The following is a 19,714-nucleotide window of genomic DNA, read 5'->3' as shown; positions in this document are numbered from 1 at the left end:
GTGATTATCTGCTTTGCCCTCGCAAGGTTGCTGCAAACTTAAATAAAAATATGGAACATTTTGCAAATAAGAGACTTATTAATTATAACTTCTAACTCCATATGAAAGGCACCTAAGAAGGCAGGTACCAAAAAAAGTAGGTAGGCAAACAGATCTGTAGGATACTTACCTCTGTGGCTCTCAAAGGGTCTTATAAAGGATTTGGGGAAAGCAAGAGGGAGAAGATGACTATTTTGTATCATTAACTTACAAGACGGCCTGAGCCTCTATTAAAAAACGTGACCAAGAACCATATTCCATACCTATTTGTAGATATTAAGGGAAAAACAAAATACCTATAACAAAGACTGGATTAACATTTGAAGACAGAGATAGTAACTGTGATTCCCTTATCCACTACATATTTATAATGACAGCTACCCCTTCGTGACTGCTGTGTGACAGGCAGTATGCTAGACGTCTCTATATTTAACCCACATAGCGACTCTATCAGGTAGGCACCAATGACTCCATTTTACAGATAAATTGAAGCCGACAGCTTAAACTTGTTTGAAGTTTCAGAGACTGTAAGTGGTGGAGTTGGTATTCAAAACCACAGTCTTTTCAGGCTCAGTATGACCAGGCAACTGTTTCCCTAACCTACTCGGTCCTATTCTCCAGTCTTCACATGCCCAAATCCTTCCCGTGCTTTAGGTCAACTGAATGCTGCCTCCTTTAGTGAAGGCTCAGCCCAGGTCTCACTCACTGCCCCCACATCAGGAAGTCAATGACTCCCTCTGAATGTTCCAAAGAACTTATCTACCTAGAATACTTCATACTTTGTATTTGCCATTATGTACTGCTTGTTTCCATCTCATTGCCTCAAATAGACTATACCCTCCTTGAATGTAAGTTCAAGGAGTATATTCCATGAACAGAACAAAACGGATGGCTAATTCATTCACTCACATAACTCCAGGCTTCCCTGATGCCAGGCTGGGACCACAAGATGAAAAAGACACAGTCCTCAGCAGCTCAAGAGCCTAGTGGTTAAGACTTCCTGGGAGAAGTGAACCTCTGCTACCGAGGGACTACGTATTTAACTTGGTATCTGCCATTGTGCCTGTTGAGTGAGTGAATGAATGAGGTTGGACATACTCAGAGTGAGAGAGCAACACTTGGACAGGGCAGAGGGAAGGGCAGGCTCTTCTGCGTAGTGGGAACTTGTCTGAGTAAAGAACTGAAATCGGAAATAAGTGTGGTCTGTCTGGGGGTCAGTGGAGAAGGGGTGAGAGAGTAGTTGAGAAACACAGTCAAGGCCCTGTCCCAGGACCTGAATGCTGGGGCCCCATCACACAGCCTGTTCACAACCACCCCAGCGACTCTGTTTTAAACTTATCGTCTTACTGGCAGGCATCAAGCCGCAGCTCGTGTATACATTCTTCCCTGACCGTGAATGTCAGCTGCGCATGTGCACGTCAGTTTGCATCTGAGACTGCAGTTAGTAGCAAAAGAAAAAATGGGATGTTTAAATGGCAGGCTGGTGGCTTTTAACCAAACGACTCAAGAGTACAACCTCTGACTTGAAATTCTGCTTTTCAAAACCGTGTTGCTTGGCAGTTACAACGGGATCAAGTGATGATAAAGTTGATGAGAAAACGGGACTTCCTTTGGAAAGAGCTAGCATAAAGCACCAAGCACTGCGCCCCATGTAAGTCTGTTCATGAGGAAAAGGGGTTAGTTTTAGGATGAATCAGATAGATGCTTTTGATATTAGATCAGAATCCTGTAATGTGAAAGAAAAAAAAATCCCGTCATTAAAGAAATTTTAATCACACTGTCCGTCCTTAAAAAAACAAAACAAACAAGCTGTCATGTAACTTTGAAGCTTACCACAAGGAGGAATTCAGTGACTGCACTGATCCTCAGCCAGTTTGAAATCCTCGACACCAAAAGAACATACAGCAAGTCTGCTTCCACGGGGACCAATCTGTGAATGGTAACAACCACACAGAACATGGAAGTGTTTTCTTTTACAAAAGATGTAAGAGGCTCCCTCAGGAGCGTGAGTTTTTTTACCCTCTGCCCTAAGGAGCACTGGCTTGGGAGGTAATTCCTCAGTCCACGGTTGCGTTAGGAAATTCTCAGATTTCCTTGGAGGCTAAAAGTGCTTGTTCCAGCTTTGTTTACATTTGTAACTTCCAGCCTGGCTTCCTGCGGTGGTTTCTACTTGGAATCATCACGTAGCACTCATTCTGTGGTGCTCTGCATCTACCTGTAGCCCATTTTTCACTAGAGCATCATAAAGTGGTCTCTGCTACTCACTCAGTGCTAATGCGCTTGGCACAGTTGGCACAGAGGGGCACTGTGTAAAATGTGTGCGCTTAGGGCTTAATGGGTTTACTACATCAGTGCCAGGAGACCTAGATTCTAGTTTTACTGCCATAGGTTCGTGGGTCAACCATGCTCAGAAAGCCATTTATTTTCTCTGTACCTTAGAAGGGAGAGTTGCTGGAAATTGCAGTGTTTTAGGAGAGGAAGGGTAGGCAGGTTGCAATGTGGAAGCATTTCTTTGTAAGCATGTTGGGTAAACTGTCAGCTCAGGAGAAAGGGATTGAATCTCTAAGTTTCAGTCATTTATTTTAACTTTGTTTTTTTAAGTATTTAGATTTTTCTAATTTTGTATTTGAAGTCATATATTCTTTTTCTTGAAAAGTGGTCCCGGGACGCCTGGGTGCCTCAGTGGGTTAAGCCGCTGCCTTCGGCTCAGGTCATGATCTCGGGGTCCTGGGATCGAGTCCCGCATCGGGCTCTCTGCTCAGCAGGGAGCCTGCTTCTCTCTCTCTCTCTGCCTGTCTCTCTCTACTTGTGATCTCTCTCTGTCAAAAAAAAAAAAAAAAAATCTCTTAAAGAAAAGTGGTCCCAAATTGTATAAGCTTGAAGGACCACAAAACCCAGATTCTCTTGGTTCCTAATGTGAATGCACAGGCTAGCCAAGGTGGTCTGTCCTTTGCCAATAAAGCTACTGGGCCTTTTCTACAACTGCTCTCTCCATATGAAGGGACAGGTGAGGACAGTGGTGGGAGAGAAGGAAGGGGAAGAGCACATCCTAGACTCCTAGACAGAGGAGCAGTGAGTCAGGAGAGAACCTGTTCCCGTAACTAAAAGGAGGCCAGGACAGCGACCACCCATGAGAGGACAGGAGAAGGCAGGGGGCAGGCAGACCATGACAAAGAGTATGAATTTCATTCTGGCCACTGAAACCAGGGAGTGATTAAGATATAGTTAAAATTTAAAAGACCCCTCTGGCTACTGTGGGGAGTTAACATGGGGTGGGTGGGGAGTGGCAAGAGTGAAATTAGGAGACAAACCAGACTAGTGCCATTTGGGGCAAGACAAGGTGATGCCCTGGACTGTAGCGGTCACGGCGGACATGGGCGGTAGTGGTTGGTTGGATTTGATATACACACTTTGCAGACTGGATCTGGTGGGAGGGGAGAAGAGAAGGGAATCCAGGATCATGCCCCAGTGTGAGCGTTTGCGACAGGAAGAAGACAGTTTCAGATATGTCCAGGCTGAGGGGCCCATGAAACTCCATGGTTATCACAAGTAGATCTCTGACTCGGCAGAGTTGGCGAGAGAGATCTACGCTAAAAGTGTCACTTTGGGGGTCATCAGCACAGAAATGGTTTTCAAAGCTGAGGGAATGGATGAGATCACATGAGAAGGGAGTAGAGCGAGGAAAAGAGAGGAGGACCCAAGATGGGGCCATGGAGAATTCCATATTTAATGATGTAAGTACAGGAGGAGGAATACCAAAAACAGAGAAGAACTGCAGAAGGGAGAAAAACCAGCGGAGGATGGTGTTAAGGAAGACAAGAGAGGAGATACTTCAATGAAGGCCAAATGCCAGACGTGGAACAGAGCAGGATAAGGATGGAAAAGTGACATTTAGGTTTTGTAATATAGAGTTCCATAGGCATCCATTTAGATAAAAGGAATTTCAGTCTACTGACAGAACTGGAAATCATACTGAAGTAGTTAATGAGGAACTGGGAAAATAGAACATAAATAGACCTTTAGTAATTAAAAATCTGTACTTCTTCCCTCAACAAATTAAAAAAACACTAGGTTTTTGCTAAGTTCTATCAGATCTTCACTATACTAGATAATTTTTATCTTACACAAACTATAAACTGTTCCAGAGAATACAAAAGAAAGGAAAGATCTCCATTTATCTTTTAAGGCTTTTAAAACCTTGTTACCAAAATCAGACAAGGATTATTATATGAGGAAGAAAAATTCAAGGCTAACCTCATCTCAGTTCACAGAGTTAGATACTCTAAAAATTAGCAAACTGAATCTAATAACATAGGAAAAAATCATTACACATTATGACCAAGTAGAGTACATCCCAAGAGGCAAAAATGATTTAACATTAGAAAATGTATTAATACTTATTAACATATTAATATAGCAAAGGAGAACAAATACAGTGCTATCTCAATAGATTCAGAATAAGCATCTGATAAAATTCAAAATACACACACTCAGTGTATGTGTACACACACACACACACACACAGAGGAATATTATTCAGCCTTAAAAAAGAATGAAAGCTTGCCATTTGCAATGATGTGGATGGAGCCAGAGAGTAAAATGCTAAGTGAAATAAGTCAGTCAGAGAAAGGCAAATATCAAATGATCTCACTCACATGTGGAATTTAAGAAACAAAACAAATGAAGAAAGGGAAAAAAAAGAGAGTTAAACTGAGAAACACCCTCAACTATAAAGAACAAACTGATGGTTACCAGAGGGGAGGTAGGTGGGAAGATGGGTGGAAGAGCTGATGGGAAGTAAGAAAGAGTACGTATACCCTGACGGGCACTGAGGAATGTACAGAATTGCTGAGTCACTATACTGCAGACCGAAAACTAATGCAACATTGTATGTTAACTATACTGGAATTAAAATTAAAAACTCAATTTTAAAAAATGGAAAAAAAACCCAAATACACACATTCATGATTTAAAAAAACACCACCAAGTGGGCTAGGAATAGAGAGAAATTTCCTTTTGCTAATCAAGGATATCTATCCAAACCTGCAATAAATATAGTATTTAAAATGGTGAAAAGTTAGAAGCAATCTCTCTTTTGTTGTTTAAAGATTATTTATTTATTAGAGAGAGCAGGAGAGAGAGGCGCAGGGAGAGGGAGAAGCAGGCTCCCCGCTGAGCAGTGGTAAAGGCATTCTCTTTAAAGTCAGGAGCACCCAAAGCTATTCACTATTGCTGTTCCTCTTTAATAATAAAATATAAGAAGGAAAAGTAATAAAAGTAAAAACAGAAAGGAAGAAACAATGCCATCATTCACTAAAATAGTATGACTATATACACAAAAAAATCCAAGAGAATCTAAGACAAACTACTGTAATTAATGTTAGCAAGGTTACTAAATGTACTCAAAATACAAAAGTCAGTGGTACTCCTGTATACTAGCCACAAAAAAGTTGGATACTATTAATAAAGAATTTATAATAGCCACACAAATGGCAAGCTACCTGGGACTAATAAAATATGTGTAAGACCTTTAGGAAGAAAATCTTAAAACTTCATTGAGGTACGTTTAAAAAACAGAAAGAAAATGTATAAAGAGATACAGGGAACCCCTGGGTGGCTCAGTCAGTTAAGCATCTGCCTTCGACTCAGGTCACGATCTCAGAGTCCTGGGATCGAGCCCCTCATCAGGCTCCCTGCTCAGCGGAGAGTCCGCTCATCCCTCTGCCTCTGCCCCTCCCTGGCTCACTCTCTCTTTCCGTTCTCAAATAAATAAATAAATAAATAAAATCTTTTATCATACAAATCATACAAATATAATTCATAAGTCAAGGAAAGTCAAGAGTTTCAAAGAACCGTAGGTAGGAGCCTCGCCCTATCAGACATCAAGAAAATTGGGGGTATCTTCCTTTTCTTGCTATGAAGGAACATGATTTAGGAGTAGCACTCCTGGCTTCTCTCCATCCTCTCACTCTCTCTGTGAGGACAAGGGCCTTTTCTGATGGGTGAATTTAGAGTGAAAAATAAAACCTGGGTATTCTTGGCTTAGTCCCATCTGGTTTTCCGCAGGAATCTCTGACTGCTCTCCACGGTATAGTCAAGGGTCTGCCTCTGTGGAAAAAGCCAGGGATTCTCTAGTTCACAATGCAACCGTGAAGGGAAGTTTTATTTTGAGTGACATTTTTGCAAGCCCTTTTTATTACAGATCTTAAGCCACATTTTCCAAGAGGCTTCATCAGTAATGAAACTGACATTGTGAGTTCTATTAGTCTGTCTCTTGTATCTCCTCTCTCAATGGTCCCAAATTTAGGGGGGAAAGGATACTATTTATTGGGCACCCTCAAATCTCAACATGACTTATAGAAATTACATCTTATAAGAGTTTAAAAATGTGGTATTAGCCCATAGATAGACAAATAAAACAAAGGAGTAGGAACTGTGAGCCTAGAAACAGACTCAGATATATAAGTATAAACTTGGTACATGAAAGAGATGACATTACCAAATAGTGGACAAAAGATAGAGTCTTCAATAAATAATACCAGGACACTTTGCTGTCTGGACTGAGCAAGGTTCATTTAGTGATTCATCAGGTGGTATTATGGGTGGCCTCTTTAGAAAAAATAATTTTAGGTTATTTATCACTTGCATTATAAAGCCTTTCATTAATTATATATCTTATTCTCAACTAGATCACAATCCCTTGAGGGTAGGGATAGAATCTTACATTTCCCGTTAACCCTCCAGAGTGCCTATCACTGAGCTTTACACAGAGACAGCACTAAGTAAATGTCTGCTGGTTCATTATTATTTTACATTAAAACTCAATTCCTATCCCTCATGCCTCAGGGCATACAGGTCCACATCAGTATTAGGCATTTCTAATTATTTTGATATTCTGACTAGTAGGATTCTTTAAACAATTGTGCATTGACTTAACAGGAGTCCTATCTAAAATCACACAACCAGAACACGCATTTTGAGGTTCAAAGAGGACAAAAATAAAAAATGTCAAAATAAAGGTCAAAGATGTAACTTTCTCATTATTTTCAAGGCCCATCCTTATGGCACAGAAGAAAATGAAACCAATCTTGTACCTTCCTCCCCACAAGTAATTTTTCTGTCTAACGTCTTATTTATTCTCACCACAAACTGGTGAGATGAGCAGGGCAGGGATTACAGATGAGGAAATTAAGTTTCTAAGAGGTTACACTTTAGGTTCACCCAGCAGGTTAGAGAAAGATGGCGGACAAGGAGCCAGTGTTCTTTAGAAGAAAATATGCTGTTCCCAGCTGTCTAGCTCTTGAGGCCTGATTTCCATTTACGTGATTGTCAGTTACTGCCCATCACCCCAAAATTCAAACTTTGAGAATTACTCAATGGCTAGTACACACAGCTTTCCATTTATTTAAGTCAGATGAACCAATCTCATGTTTTTGCAATGGACTTTTCCTTGCTCCTTCTCTTTTTCAAAGAGCCAGTCTATCCTGACAAAGCATTTGCAAGCAGCAATTTGCCCTCATGGTACAACAGGCACTGACATCAAATATAAGAAACATTCTAGCATGTGTCTCCTGGTCTCAGACTAGGTCCTGCCAAGCTGACCCTATTCACTGTCTGCTTTTTTCCCTTAACTCTCACGGCCACTGATCACGCTGTTATTTCTGTGGTTATGTCCTTTACCTATTCTTTGAGGAAGTCCTAGTGGCCCCACAACTCCCTTTTGTGAATCACACTCAAGGATTCCGCACCCAGCCAACCTCCCAGTGTTTAAACAATACCCCTCAAGCCCACTCTCCTCCTGCTTAGCAAGACTGGGGTAACCCACACATGAAAATGGCTGCCTTTCCTTTTCTTCAGGCATCTTAATAAAGAAGGAAACACAGAAGGCAGGTGAGGAGCAATGGGGAAACTAGGAAAGTTTCTCAGGATTATTATCCACATTCCAGTTTCTGGGTGTCAGAGAGAAAGGTACTCACCACCTGACCATTAGTCCATGTTCCATGAAATTTTTCAGGTTAGGGAGGGTTTGCCTCAAGTCTGGAGTCCCTAGTCCATGTTGATATCTTAGCTGCAAAGATGGAAAAATAGAATTAAAAGAAATTCTGCCAGATACGAGGCAATGTTTCCCAAACACGATCCATTCACTACATTTTTTGTTCTTCTTTCGAACTCTAAAAGAGGAAATGTAAATATATGACCCCAACATCACTGGCCACACTTTTGGAATGGTATTTAAAGGGAACCTCTTGGGACGCTTGATCACCCAGTCAGTTAACTGTGTGCCTTTGGCTCAGGTCATGATCTCACGGTCCTGGGCTCCCTGTTCAGTGAGGAGTCTGCTTCTTCTCTCTCCACCCTTGCACCCCCTCCAGCTCGTGTATGTGCTCCCTCTCAAATAAATAAACAAACAAATAAATAAAATTAAGGTTGGCTTTTCACCTCCTGCTCCCTTGTTTCCTAAAGCTGGAGAAGACAAAGAATGCCAAACTATGGAATCAGCATATTTTAAAGAGCCCCGTAGCGCTGGCTAACATCAACTCCAGGGACATACACTGGAAAACCAATATTTTATTTTATTTTTTTTAAAAGATTTTCTTTATTTGGGAGAGAGAGAGACAGAGATAGTGAGAGAGAGCATGAGCGGGGAGGAGAGGGAGAAGAAGGCTCCCCACTGTGCAGGGAGCCCAATGCAGGGCTCGATCCCAGGACCCTGGGATCATGACCTGATATGAAGGCAGATGCTTAATGACTGAGCCACTCAGGCGCCCTTCAGTATTTTGTTTTCGATACTGTACGGCTGGCATTACATACTCTGGGCACATTCAATGACTCTTTCCTTTTGTATAACAACCAAGGTTAAGGGTCATGCTATGTTCATCTCTAATCCCCAACAGCTCAGTTAATGCTTGCTAAACAAATAAACAGCAAGCCATTTTTGAGGACAATGTGCTCTGTTTTTCTCTTAGATTCCTAACTTTCCCTTTTGTCCAGAACTAGTATACAGAGCTATAGAGCTGGTATGAGACGCACTATGGCCTATGGATGGATCTGGTCTTAGTCTTACTTATTTGTGCTAGAGCTGATTTTCCAACCCTAGGTCCTTCTGTGTACCTAGGTAACTTGCTAAATGGTTTTCATGGTCTGTTCCTAGTCTCTGAACACCATTTGCTTCCTTAACTGGTCATGACAGAGATCTGAGGCAAATATATGTGCATATTCATACCCATGCTCTCTCTCCCTCACACACACATCAAATACACAGTAAAGGTACAGTAGAAATGTATTTTTCAAATGACATATATGAAAAAAGTACTCTGTAAACTGTGTACTGGTGTGCAAACATGAAGGATAATTACTTGTGAAGTCTTACTTTTCCAGCACCTAAATTTAAAAGTAACAAAATCAGGGGCACCTGGGTGGCTCAGTGGGTTAAAGCCTCTGCCTTCAGCTCAGGTCATGATCCTAGGGTCCTAGGATCGAGCCCGGAATCGAACTGGGCTCTCTGCTCAGCAGGGAGCCTGCTTCCTCCTCTCTTTCTGCCTGCCTCTCTGCCTACTTGTGATCTCTGTCTCTCAAAAAAATAAAGTCTTTAAAAAAATAAAATTAAAAAAATAAAAGTGACAAATCAAACTTCTAAATATTTTCCCCTCTTAAAAAATAAAACCACTATGAACAAAAAAAATTGTTCTCTTTTGTTTGTATCTAGTACTGAACTTATTTTTTTTAAAGTATGAGTGATACTTAGCACAGAAGAGTTTACTCTTACTACCCTGAACTTTTAAAGGAAAACCCCCCAAACCTAATCAGATCTCTTGAATGGTCCAAATACACACATAAAGTAAGGAAAAAGGAAACACAGAATGTTAAAGTAAAGAGGCATTTTGAATATAATTTAAGCTAATCCTTTCCTTTTGCAGGTGGGGAAACTGAAGCCCAGAAAGGGTAAATAAATTCTCCAGGGCCATGTGTTTCAATAACAAAGATATTATTAGCTACAGCCTCATTCTCACAACCTTGCTATTCTACCATCTACCCCAAAGTCTGAGAGGAAAATTGGTTGAAATACTTGAGAAGACAAGGGAAAATATCCTTTTCCTTTTCCAAAGCTAGCTTGGTGACCTAAATCACCTCCCGAGATTTGCTGACCTTGAATTTTAAGATCTACTCCATATTAAATGACATCATTTCTTAAATTAATATAAAAGCATTTTTTCCATACATTGATAAAAGTAAAATGGCTGATATCCCAATGTGACATTCCTGAATTCATTGTTTCAATAAAAAAGTGAAATTGTTTACACATGGTATGGAAATTTCACCTGTGATTCATACTGAAAAATATTAAATATTAAAAAAAAACCTAACTCATACTGAAATAACACAAAGCTCTGTGTCCCTGAGCCAGTACATAGTCAACTGCTGCCCCAGGTTCCACAGTGGAAGGTTGGTGTTGCATTCTTTGCAGAGACCACAATGAAAATTTTTCTTCAAGACTGATTTCAACCAAAAAAAGAAAATATGGGAATTTCGAGCCTCTACCTCTATATTTGCTATATTGCATTATCATTTTTATCATAGAATCATAGGATATTATAGCTTAAAGAGATCCTGGAGATCATTTTTCCAACCTCCTTCCTTTCATAAATGAAGAAATGAAGGCTCAGCAAGGCAAGTGTCCTGCCCAATGTCAGAGAGCTGACAAAGGACAAAGCCAAGACTGGAATTTTTAAAAATTCTTATTTATTTTTAAAATCCAAGTATAGTTAATACACATATGCTGAATGATGAATGTTGAATCAATATAATCAACCTTGATGCAACACTCATCATGTATAATGATTCAATAATTCTGTACATTACTCAGTGCTTACACAGTAATTGTATTCTTAGTCCCCATCACTTATTTTGCCCATCCCCCCTTCCCCTCCCCTCTTGGAACCATCAGTTTGTTTTCTGTATCTCAGAGTCTGTTTTTTGGTCTTTTTTCCTTACTTGTTTTGTTTCTTAAATTCCACATATGAGTGAAATCACATTGTCTGACTGACTTATTTCACTTAGCATTATATCCTCTAGGTCTATGCATGTTGTTGCAAATGGCAAGATTTCATTCCTTTTTATGGCTGAGTAATATTCCAGAGTAATATCGTGCGTATGTGTGTGAGAGACATCTTCTTACATTCCACTGCATGTATATATACATGTAATATTTATATATATCACATCTTCTTTATCCTTTCATCTATGGATGGACCCTTGAGCTGCTATCAGATCTTGGCTTTGTAAATAATGCTTCAATAAACAAATAAACATAGGGGTGCATAGATCCTTTCAAGTTAATATTTTTGTTTTCTTTGGATAAATACCCAGTAGTGGAATTTCTGGATCATAGGGTAGTTCTATTTTTAACTTTTTGAGGAGCTTCCACACTGTTTTCCACAGTGGTTGCACCAGTTTGCATTCCCACCAATAGTGCATGAGGGTTCTTTATCTCCACATCCTCACCAACACCTGTTGTTCATGGTGTTTTTGATTTTATAAGGCTAGAATTTCTTTTCATTCTTTTTTTTGTATTTTTGAATTATTTAGAATTTTTAAGAATTTCTTAAATTTTAATTTTCAACATATAAAGCCAAAAAAATTCATATAATACACATATATTACATTTTAAAAATAAAGTACACATACTATTTAATAAGCCTAAATTGCTCCAAGGCTTAGAATGAAAAAGCAAATTCTTTGCTCTTCAGTAGCAAGACTTTTAGCTGTTTCTTCTTTATCTTCATATTTATAAGTAATATGATTGTATTAATTTTCCTGTTCTTTCCTATTCTTCCCAGTTTTAGACATCATCTACTATGTTCCTATTATGAAAAATAAAAATTCAGCTTTTATATTACTCTTCTCTTACACAAACATGTTATCCCCTAACCCATCCATCATCTATTGATTTTTTTGTTAAAGAATACGAGGATTTAACTACCCTCCCAGATAAACTTCTCTTTATCCTCAAAGATATTCAATACCACATTTTTGTTAGAATAGTATTTCACGCGTCTCTTATTATACCTGCAGAGATACTGTGTACTGCCAAGCCTGTCTTTTGACCTATTCCTTACTCTACGCTCTATGAGGCACCTGATACCTCCTAAGTCCTTCTGGAGTCCTGTGGCTTGAATTGCAGTGCTGCTTGAAGGCTTTAGGTTTTGGTTTTCTCCATTCTGTCAACTCAGTTTATCACTCATTTATTTGTTTGCATTCTTCTAAAATTTTGTTGACTATCACTCACTCTTGTCTCTTCTGTTCTTTTCATCTTCATGAGTTTGCAAGTTTAAACTGTTTTATCTTTATTAGTAGTATTTCATTAGGGAGCAGACATAAAGGAGGATATTTAATTTGTTTATCATGCAGCATTTCAATAGTGGCTAACAAACTTCCTTACACCTTTTACAGAGTACTCAATGGAGCTCTATTTTCTGTTTTTAAGTCTCTCTTTAGGCATCATCCATCTGGCCATATTCTATCCATTCTCAAAGAGCCAACACAAGTTTCATTTCCTGTAGGTGGTTCTCTCTGACTACTCCAGGACAAGGAAGCATTTTACATCTCTCCTCAAATCTCTTCCTACACCATGTTTGCATGTACTGTCTTTGGAAAGCTCTAACTAATTCAGTAGGTACTTGATAAACATTTGTTAATAAGTTCAATCAGTGGAATATGAGAGACAATGAGAGGCATCAGGACAGCAATGAGCTTCAGTGGAGATCTGTAAGTGACCGTGCTGTCACTTCCTAGTTGTCTGACTTTGGATGTCATTTTGCTTCTCTGAGGAGTTTCAGTTTCCTTACTTGTAAAATGGTGAACATTATCTGCCTTGCAGAGCTGTTGTAATGTTTAAATAAGACAAAGTATCTGGAGTACCCCAAACAATATCTGGTAAATAGTAAGTGCTCAATAAACTATACTTATTGCCATTTTAATACATATATGCTCTATACGTTTTCATTATCATAGCATCTACCACTAGGCTGGGCATAAAACTGGTGTTCAATGATGGCTTATCACTTAACCAATTAGAATGAGAAATCAGAAAAGGGAAAAAAGAGACTTCAAGTCAAGGGGAAAAATCTTAACTGTACTGTTTACTTTTTTAAATGCTAATTTCTACTCACTTACTAAGCTTTTGACTGCAAGCACTCCAAAGAGGCAGTAATGAACATAATACATGTCAATATCTTTAAAACAACTGCACAGGGAAATGGAAAGGCTGGGTATGTGACATGGATGGTCAGAAGATCTGGGGGACAGAGCTCTGCAGAACGATCATGAGTGAGGGCTAGCCAAAGAATTTTCAAACTTCTTTTTATAGCCTGGGAATCCTTTGTTCAAATGAAATATTATTTATAGCCCAAAGTGTAAAACAAACAGGGAACCGCTCTAACTGTAGGGAAGTGGTGGAGTAGAGTCAGAGAACGGCAGGCATCCTGTCTTGCAGGTTAAACGCTCCTAAACTACAACATCTCTAGGAGCCTTTCAAAGTTCTATGAGTCTCCTTTTAAGTGCTCTAAAATTATAGGCTGGCACCATGCATCTAAGGATTTTGATATAAAAATATGGTTTGCATGGTGCATGTTCACAATGTGCGCAAGGAAAGCACATTAGTCCAGTTGGTGCCATTTCTGATGGTGTCAGAAGCCAACCTGGCTAAGAGGGTGTTCAGTCTTTATGTAGTCCCTTGAGAGGTGGGTGTGACGAAGAGTCTATAGAACGTACTTTTCTGGTCACCTTAGGGGAAGTGTATAAAAATGTAAGGGGTAGGGTGGGGTTCGATCTTTATTTTAAAACTTTTATTTATTTATTTGAGAGAGAGAGAGAGAGGAAAGGGAAAGGGAGAGGGACAAGCAGACTCTGCTGAACACAGAGCCCAACATGGGGCTTGATCCCACGTCCCTAAGATCATGACTTGAGCTGAAATCAAGAGTCAGGTGCTTAACCCACTGAGCCACCCAGGTGCCCCGGGGTTCAGTCTTAAATGCTACACTATGTCAGGAAGAGCTGAGCCATTATTAAAATGTAAATACTTCAGGAAAGAAACAAATCTTAATTTTTATTAAATAATTCTTGAACAAGTTAACAAGTTAACTCTGGTGATGTATTAGTAGAAACAGGAAGAAAGAGGAGTTAGGCTGAGGAAGAAAAGACAAGGACAGGACAAGAGGAGGAAGAAGTACATTTACTAAGTTCCTACACATTCTATTCTTTCATCCAACAAGTATTTATGTAGTGTCCACCAGGGTAGGCAGTGTGAATCAGCTCTGTCTCTAGAATGACAGGCCTGGACTCACAGTCTGCTCTCACCACGGGATGTATGTTAATCTTGAACAAGTCACATAACCAATCTGTGCCTTGTCTATAGAACATGACCAGCGCTGTTTGTCTCATCATATTGTTGTAAGAGTTCAGTTGGGATACTGACAGAGGATGGAAACTCCTGAGGCCTGATGTTTAGAGGGCAGTCACCAAAGCTGTTGAAGACCTGGAGCGCTAAGCTCAGGAGTTCAGCCTTTATCTTGTCAGCAGTGAGAATCTAGGACAGGGTTTCAAGCAGGAGACTGAATGAGGAAACAACTCCAAAAGCAGCTCTGAAGGACAGGTTAAAAGACTGAAGTACTCTTTCCTCTGATAAAATCTTACTTCACGTTCCATCCAAACCTGCCCTCACCGGCTACTATCAATACCACACTTCCCCTAAAGAGCTTGTCTGCTCTCACTTCTGATTAGAGAAGGCAGATGCCAAGAAACCCAGGCAAATAAAATACTACTTTGGGTCTGTCTAACTGCCTCAAATTAGTCTCTGAAATAAACACCTTTTGTAACAACTTCCTACTGCATCACCACCCAAAGAGTCTAAGCAGTTTTTAAGTGGAATTTTGGTTTCAATTAGCTTGAATTTCAGTTTTACTTTGATTGGTTTAGAACTCCATGGGAGCAATTAAGCTTTTGTGCAACTGTAGAGTAGGCTAGTAGGTGAAAACTATACATACATGATAAGTTAGATGGGGAAGTGGGAAGAAGCAATGTTCAGTGGTTTCCCTGGAAAAATGAACAAATGCTATTGTCTATTAGCAAAAGAAAATCCCCATACTAAAATAACCAGGAAGATGTGCCTTTATAGTTACTAGAACAAGCACAAGGAAAGAAAACTAGGGCAAAGGATACATTTAGACCTCAACAGATAATCATAACCATGTCAATTCCATTAAATATCTTTCTCTATTTTCTCTCTCCCACACCATCTCCTTGTATAAAAATACACTGTTTCTCCAAAGTCACATCTTGGTTTCATCTCAAATCACTATACATTCACTGTGTGTTTCACCAAATTAAGACTGATCAACTATGACTTTAGAGCCTTTGTAGTTGAAATTAACTAGTTGCTACAGTTAATAAATGGTGCTCCACTGACCAGGTAAGACCATTTGCAGGTCTGTAGACCGTATTTTAAAATAAAGTGTGATTGAACTTCTAAGGAATAAATGCTGAGTTCTTGTACTCAGTGAGCATCTGCGTATTGAGCTAAGAGAGCTAATTTAATATCAAAGTGCTCAATTTTATTTTTATTTTTTAAACACACAATTTTTCCAGGCCAGGAAAGACTCTAGGGGTTCAGGAATCATTTTGTCATTTAGGTTTTGGCAGGAGAAATTCAGTTTAGACAACAGACACAGGCACGCGCATGCGCGCACACACACACCCATACCCTTCCAAACTACATTCATCTACACAAGGCCACTTACTGCGTGGCTTATTAGTTCCATATGGGACTTGAGCTAAGCTGCATGATATGTTTGATACAAACCGTCTGTTACCGTGAGGGAATGTGGATTAATACAATGCTTCAATAAAGGTTACTAAAAGATCAACACTTTTGTGATGGGATTACAATGAATTTGACTACAAAGAGAACTGGTCTACAGGAACTGAAAAAAATAAGAAATTAAAAATGTACATATGCATCAAAGACTTAATCTTAACTCTGGAGTTCTGGCTTATGTAGTCAAAAATCTCTATTGGACTAGTTACCAATATTTTAATTCATTTTTAAATCCCAAGGTTTCACTGACATGAAAAGAACTACATGAGGAGCTTAAAAAAAAGGGTACCACCATGTCAAAAAAAAACCCTGCTTTCTTAGAAGAAACTACAATTCTTTCAAAGATATGGAAAAGCTACTTAAAGAATATTTAATATGAGTAATAATATTGTTTCTTACAGTGAGTCATTGCAATATATACCTCTAAGGAAAAGTATAAAAACCTGATTATGGGCCTCTGGTTGCGAGTACAACCTAAGTACTTTTCCATCCCCATCTACAAACCATGCCAGTTCTTTTCCAAAATAGGTATGTTTTAATATAAACACTGGACACAACTGACCTCAGGCTTCAGAAAAGCCCAAAAGTCAAGTCTAAGAAATGGAAGCGCTTCTTCTATTCCTCCTCCCAATTATACTATCAGCTACTATTAGAGTCAAGGGATTCATATTAGAGCTGAATGGCACCTTTGAAAGCATCATCCCACCTGCTTTAGTGACCTTGTATGGGATGTACAGGGTTATGCAACCTTTCTAAGGTTGAATGGGTTGAGTCTAAGGAGCAGAATCTAAGTGTGCTGAGTTCTAACAACAGGCTCTTTTCTTTATAACACATGTTGTATTTATGAAGCACAGGTTATATCCGAGCCAAACTTATCATTGTAAAATCTGTCATACTAAAAGTACTTCAATTAAGATAGTCTTTTGCTTCAGAAAGTTATGTTTGCCAGAAAAGAGCTAGAAGCACTATTACACTGATACAACTCCGGGGCCAACCTGATCTGTTAAGTGTGGTCTCGGTTGTTGCTAACGAGGGTCAGCAAAGCACACTGCAGATAGCCAAGCGAGGCAGAGTGGGACATCTGTCAAAGGCAGGCAGATCGTACCCTTGACAGCAACTGCAATCAGCTTTAATTAATGATCATCAAAGAAAGGTCATGTTCTCTGGAGGCTAAAGGCTATGTGAGTGGACAAACTTTACAGGATCCATTGGAGCAGACATTCACGCTGTCAGACCGAGCTTCCTGCTCTCAATGTTAACCGTCCTGTGCGTCCTGATTTACCCCAAACTACCTTGTATTGACCTTTGACCAACCTGGATTCCTGATTCCCTAAACAGTTCAAACTCAGCATTTCTGCTTCCAGTTCACTGACTTTGATGCCACGTTGGTGCAAAGAGCTACACTGGACCAAGAAGATCACAGTCTAATAAGGCAGAAACTGTTTTCTAGAATGTCTTATAAATGGAATCGCAGAATATGTGGCCTCTTGTGTTTGTCTTCCTTCATTTATGTTTTTGAGATTTATCCATGTTCTATGTGGATCCTTTTTACTGTAGTCCCTTGTAGGGACAAGCCATCAATTGTTTATCTGGACACCAGCTGATGGACGTTTGGGTTGTTTCGTGTTTGGGCTATTATGAATTAAGGTGCACAGGTTTTTGTTTGGATTTGTATTTTTATTCCTCTTGGACCAATACTTAAAAATGGAATTTCTGGACTGAATAGAAGGTATATGCTTAGCTGTATTTTTAAAATGCCAAACTGTTACCCAGAGCAGCTATCCAGTTTGCATTCCCACCAGCCATGTCTGGGTGTTTCAGCTGCTCTATGACATCGTCAGGACCCGATCCTGTCAGTTTTAAAAATTTTAGCCATTCTAGTAAGTGGGTAGTAGTATCTCACTATACATTTAATCTGCATTTCCCAAATCAATAATACAATTGAGCATTTTTTCATATGCTTTTCTTGCCATCTGTGTATCTTCTTCTGGCTGCCTTGTAGTTTCTCTAAGCTACTTCTTATGAATACCTAATATATCTGATTAATACCCTCTGATTCATCATAAGACCTTCTAACCGATCATCTTCTAGTGAATACCATTTCTACTTAATCTAGCTAGAGTAGATTCTGTTTACAACAACGCCACAATCCTATTCGCAACAAGGAGCCACAGGGAGTTCTTACGTGTATGAAAGTCAAAAATGAAAATGTTATTATGACTGCAGGAATTTTCTCATAGAAATTTAGGTAAATCTAAGCATTAGTTATGTGGAACGAAAAATGCCCTTAAATCAGCTGGCATAAATCTGATTACATAAGGAATAGAAAAGCCCATTCTGACATCTCCCCAGCAATGTACAGTGACCACAAATACCTGACAGGATCACTAGAAGAAGTTACTTAACGCAATTCAACAAATAATTACTGAACAGTGTGTGTGTACGAAGGGCGTGTGTGTGATAATGACAGAAATGGAGATATGTGTACGGCATTGCTTGGAAACAGGGGAAATTTGGAAATTGATTATACTCTAAGCCTTTGGCCAGGTTCCATAGTGGAATAATGACCATGTTACTGATAATGAAAATAATGCTAGAGCTGCTAATGTATTTCCTGAGTGATTCGTTATGTGCTAGGCATTGTGCTAAGCATTTCACACTGCATTATTTCATTCAGTCCTCACTGCTACTCTCTTACAACTGAGGATACTAAGGCTTAGGGTTCACACGTGGTAGAGCTTGAGCTGGTACCCTAGCACTCTGAACTCTTAACCACTCAAGAATGATGATGATAATGGTAATCTCAATAGCATCTACTGTTCTCAACCTGCAATCTGTGCCAGGCATGGAACCTGACTGTTTACTTATGTCATTTCGTTTAATCTTCATAATAACCCCATGATATCACTCTACACATGACAAAGTTTAAAAGGTTAAAGGAGTTGTGTGAAATTTCATAGGTAAGCAAGCCGAGGAGCTGGGATTTGAATTCAATGGATACTTTACACTCCAACACAGTCTAAATACTGCTTAGAAGTTGGTTAGAAAAAATTGTTTTCTCATTCTTCATTTAATTCCAATACTTGGAAAGAGACTCTCAACTCTTTAGAGAAACACATTCCTTCTCTTGATATCATTCATTTGACAATAGTTAACATCTCTACTCAGCTGTCATTCAGCTAAGTTATACAAGTTTAGTCTTTTTAAATCTTTGCTTGTAAATTAATCTCTACAGGCTCTTCATCATTCTTGATGTCTCTGAACTCCCTCCAGTTTCCTTTAAAGAATCTGGTAACGAGGCGCCCTAAATGGAACACAGTTTTCCAGAATGCTCTTTTCTCTCATTAATGATTTTTTCCCTTAAAATATTAATTTTGCTATATTATCTACTTTATGCTTTTCAAGTTTCTTCATGGAATTCTTCTGACCTAACTTGAATTGCACTGGAGTCTAAAGCCCATGTGTCCACTATTTTAGTCTCTCTGGCTGATCATAAATAAATGTAGTTTCAAAAAAAGCAAAAGGAAAACAAGACAAAAATGGCAATGAACTGTCAAGTGCACAGTGCTCCTCCAACTGGACAGATACTCTTATAGTTTGGTCTGGGATAATTCTATTCATCTTTTTGATCTTACCATTCATTTAATGCGAAACCATTTGCTAGATATGTACTGAATGTCTACTAGAGGCAAGTATGATGGAGTATCATAGAATGACTCAGCCATGAACCTTGAAGGGGTTACCTTTAAAAATGAACCTAGAAGGGAAAGTATAACCTTCTGTGAGGGTTTGAAGGGTGGGATA

General features: G+C 39.2%; 1 protein-coding gene across 1 annotated transcript in view; it reads right to left on the bottom strand.

The window, feature by feature from the left end:
• The window catches only part of UVRAG (UV radiation resistance associated), a 301,625-nt gene that overhangs the window by 19,454 nt on the left and 262,457 nt on the right, over window positions 1-19,714 (bottom strand). The window contains exon 14 of the mRNA XM_046016488.1: window positions 8,016-8,107. Coding sequence (XP_045872444.1) covers window positions 8,016-8,107 — 92 coding nt within the window. The remainder of the gene's footprint in view (window positions 1-8,015; window positions 8,108-19,714) is intronic.

Source organism: Meles meles, chromosome 8 (genome assembly GCF_922984935.1).
Source record: "Meles meles chromosome 8, mMelMel3.1 paternal haplotype, whole genome shotgun sequence".
Classification (NCBI taxonomy): Eukaryota; Metazoa; Chordata; class Mammalia; order Carnivora; family Mustelidae; genus Meles; species Meles meles.
Note: the sequence above shows the minus strand (reverse complement) of the source record. Positions and strands in the feature narration are given on the sequence as shown.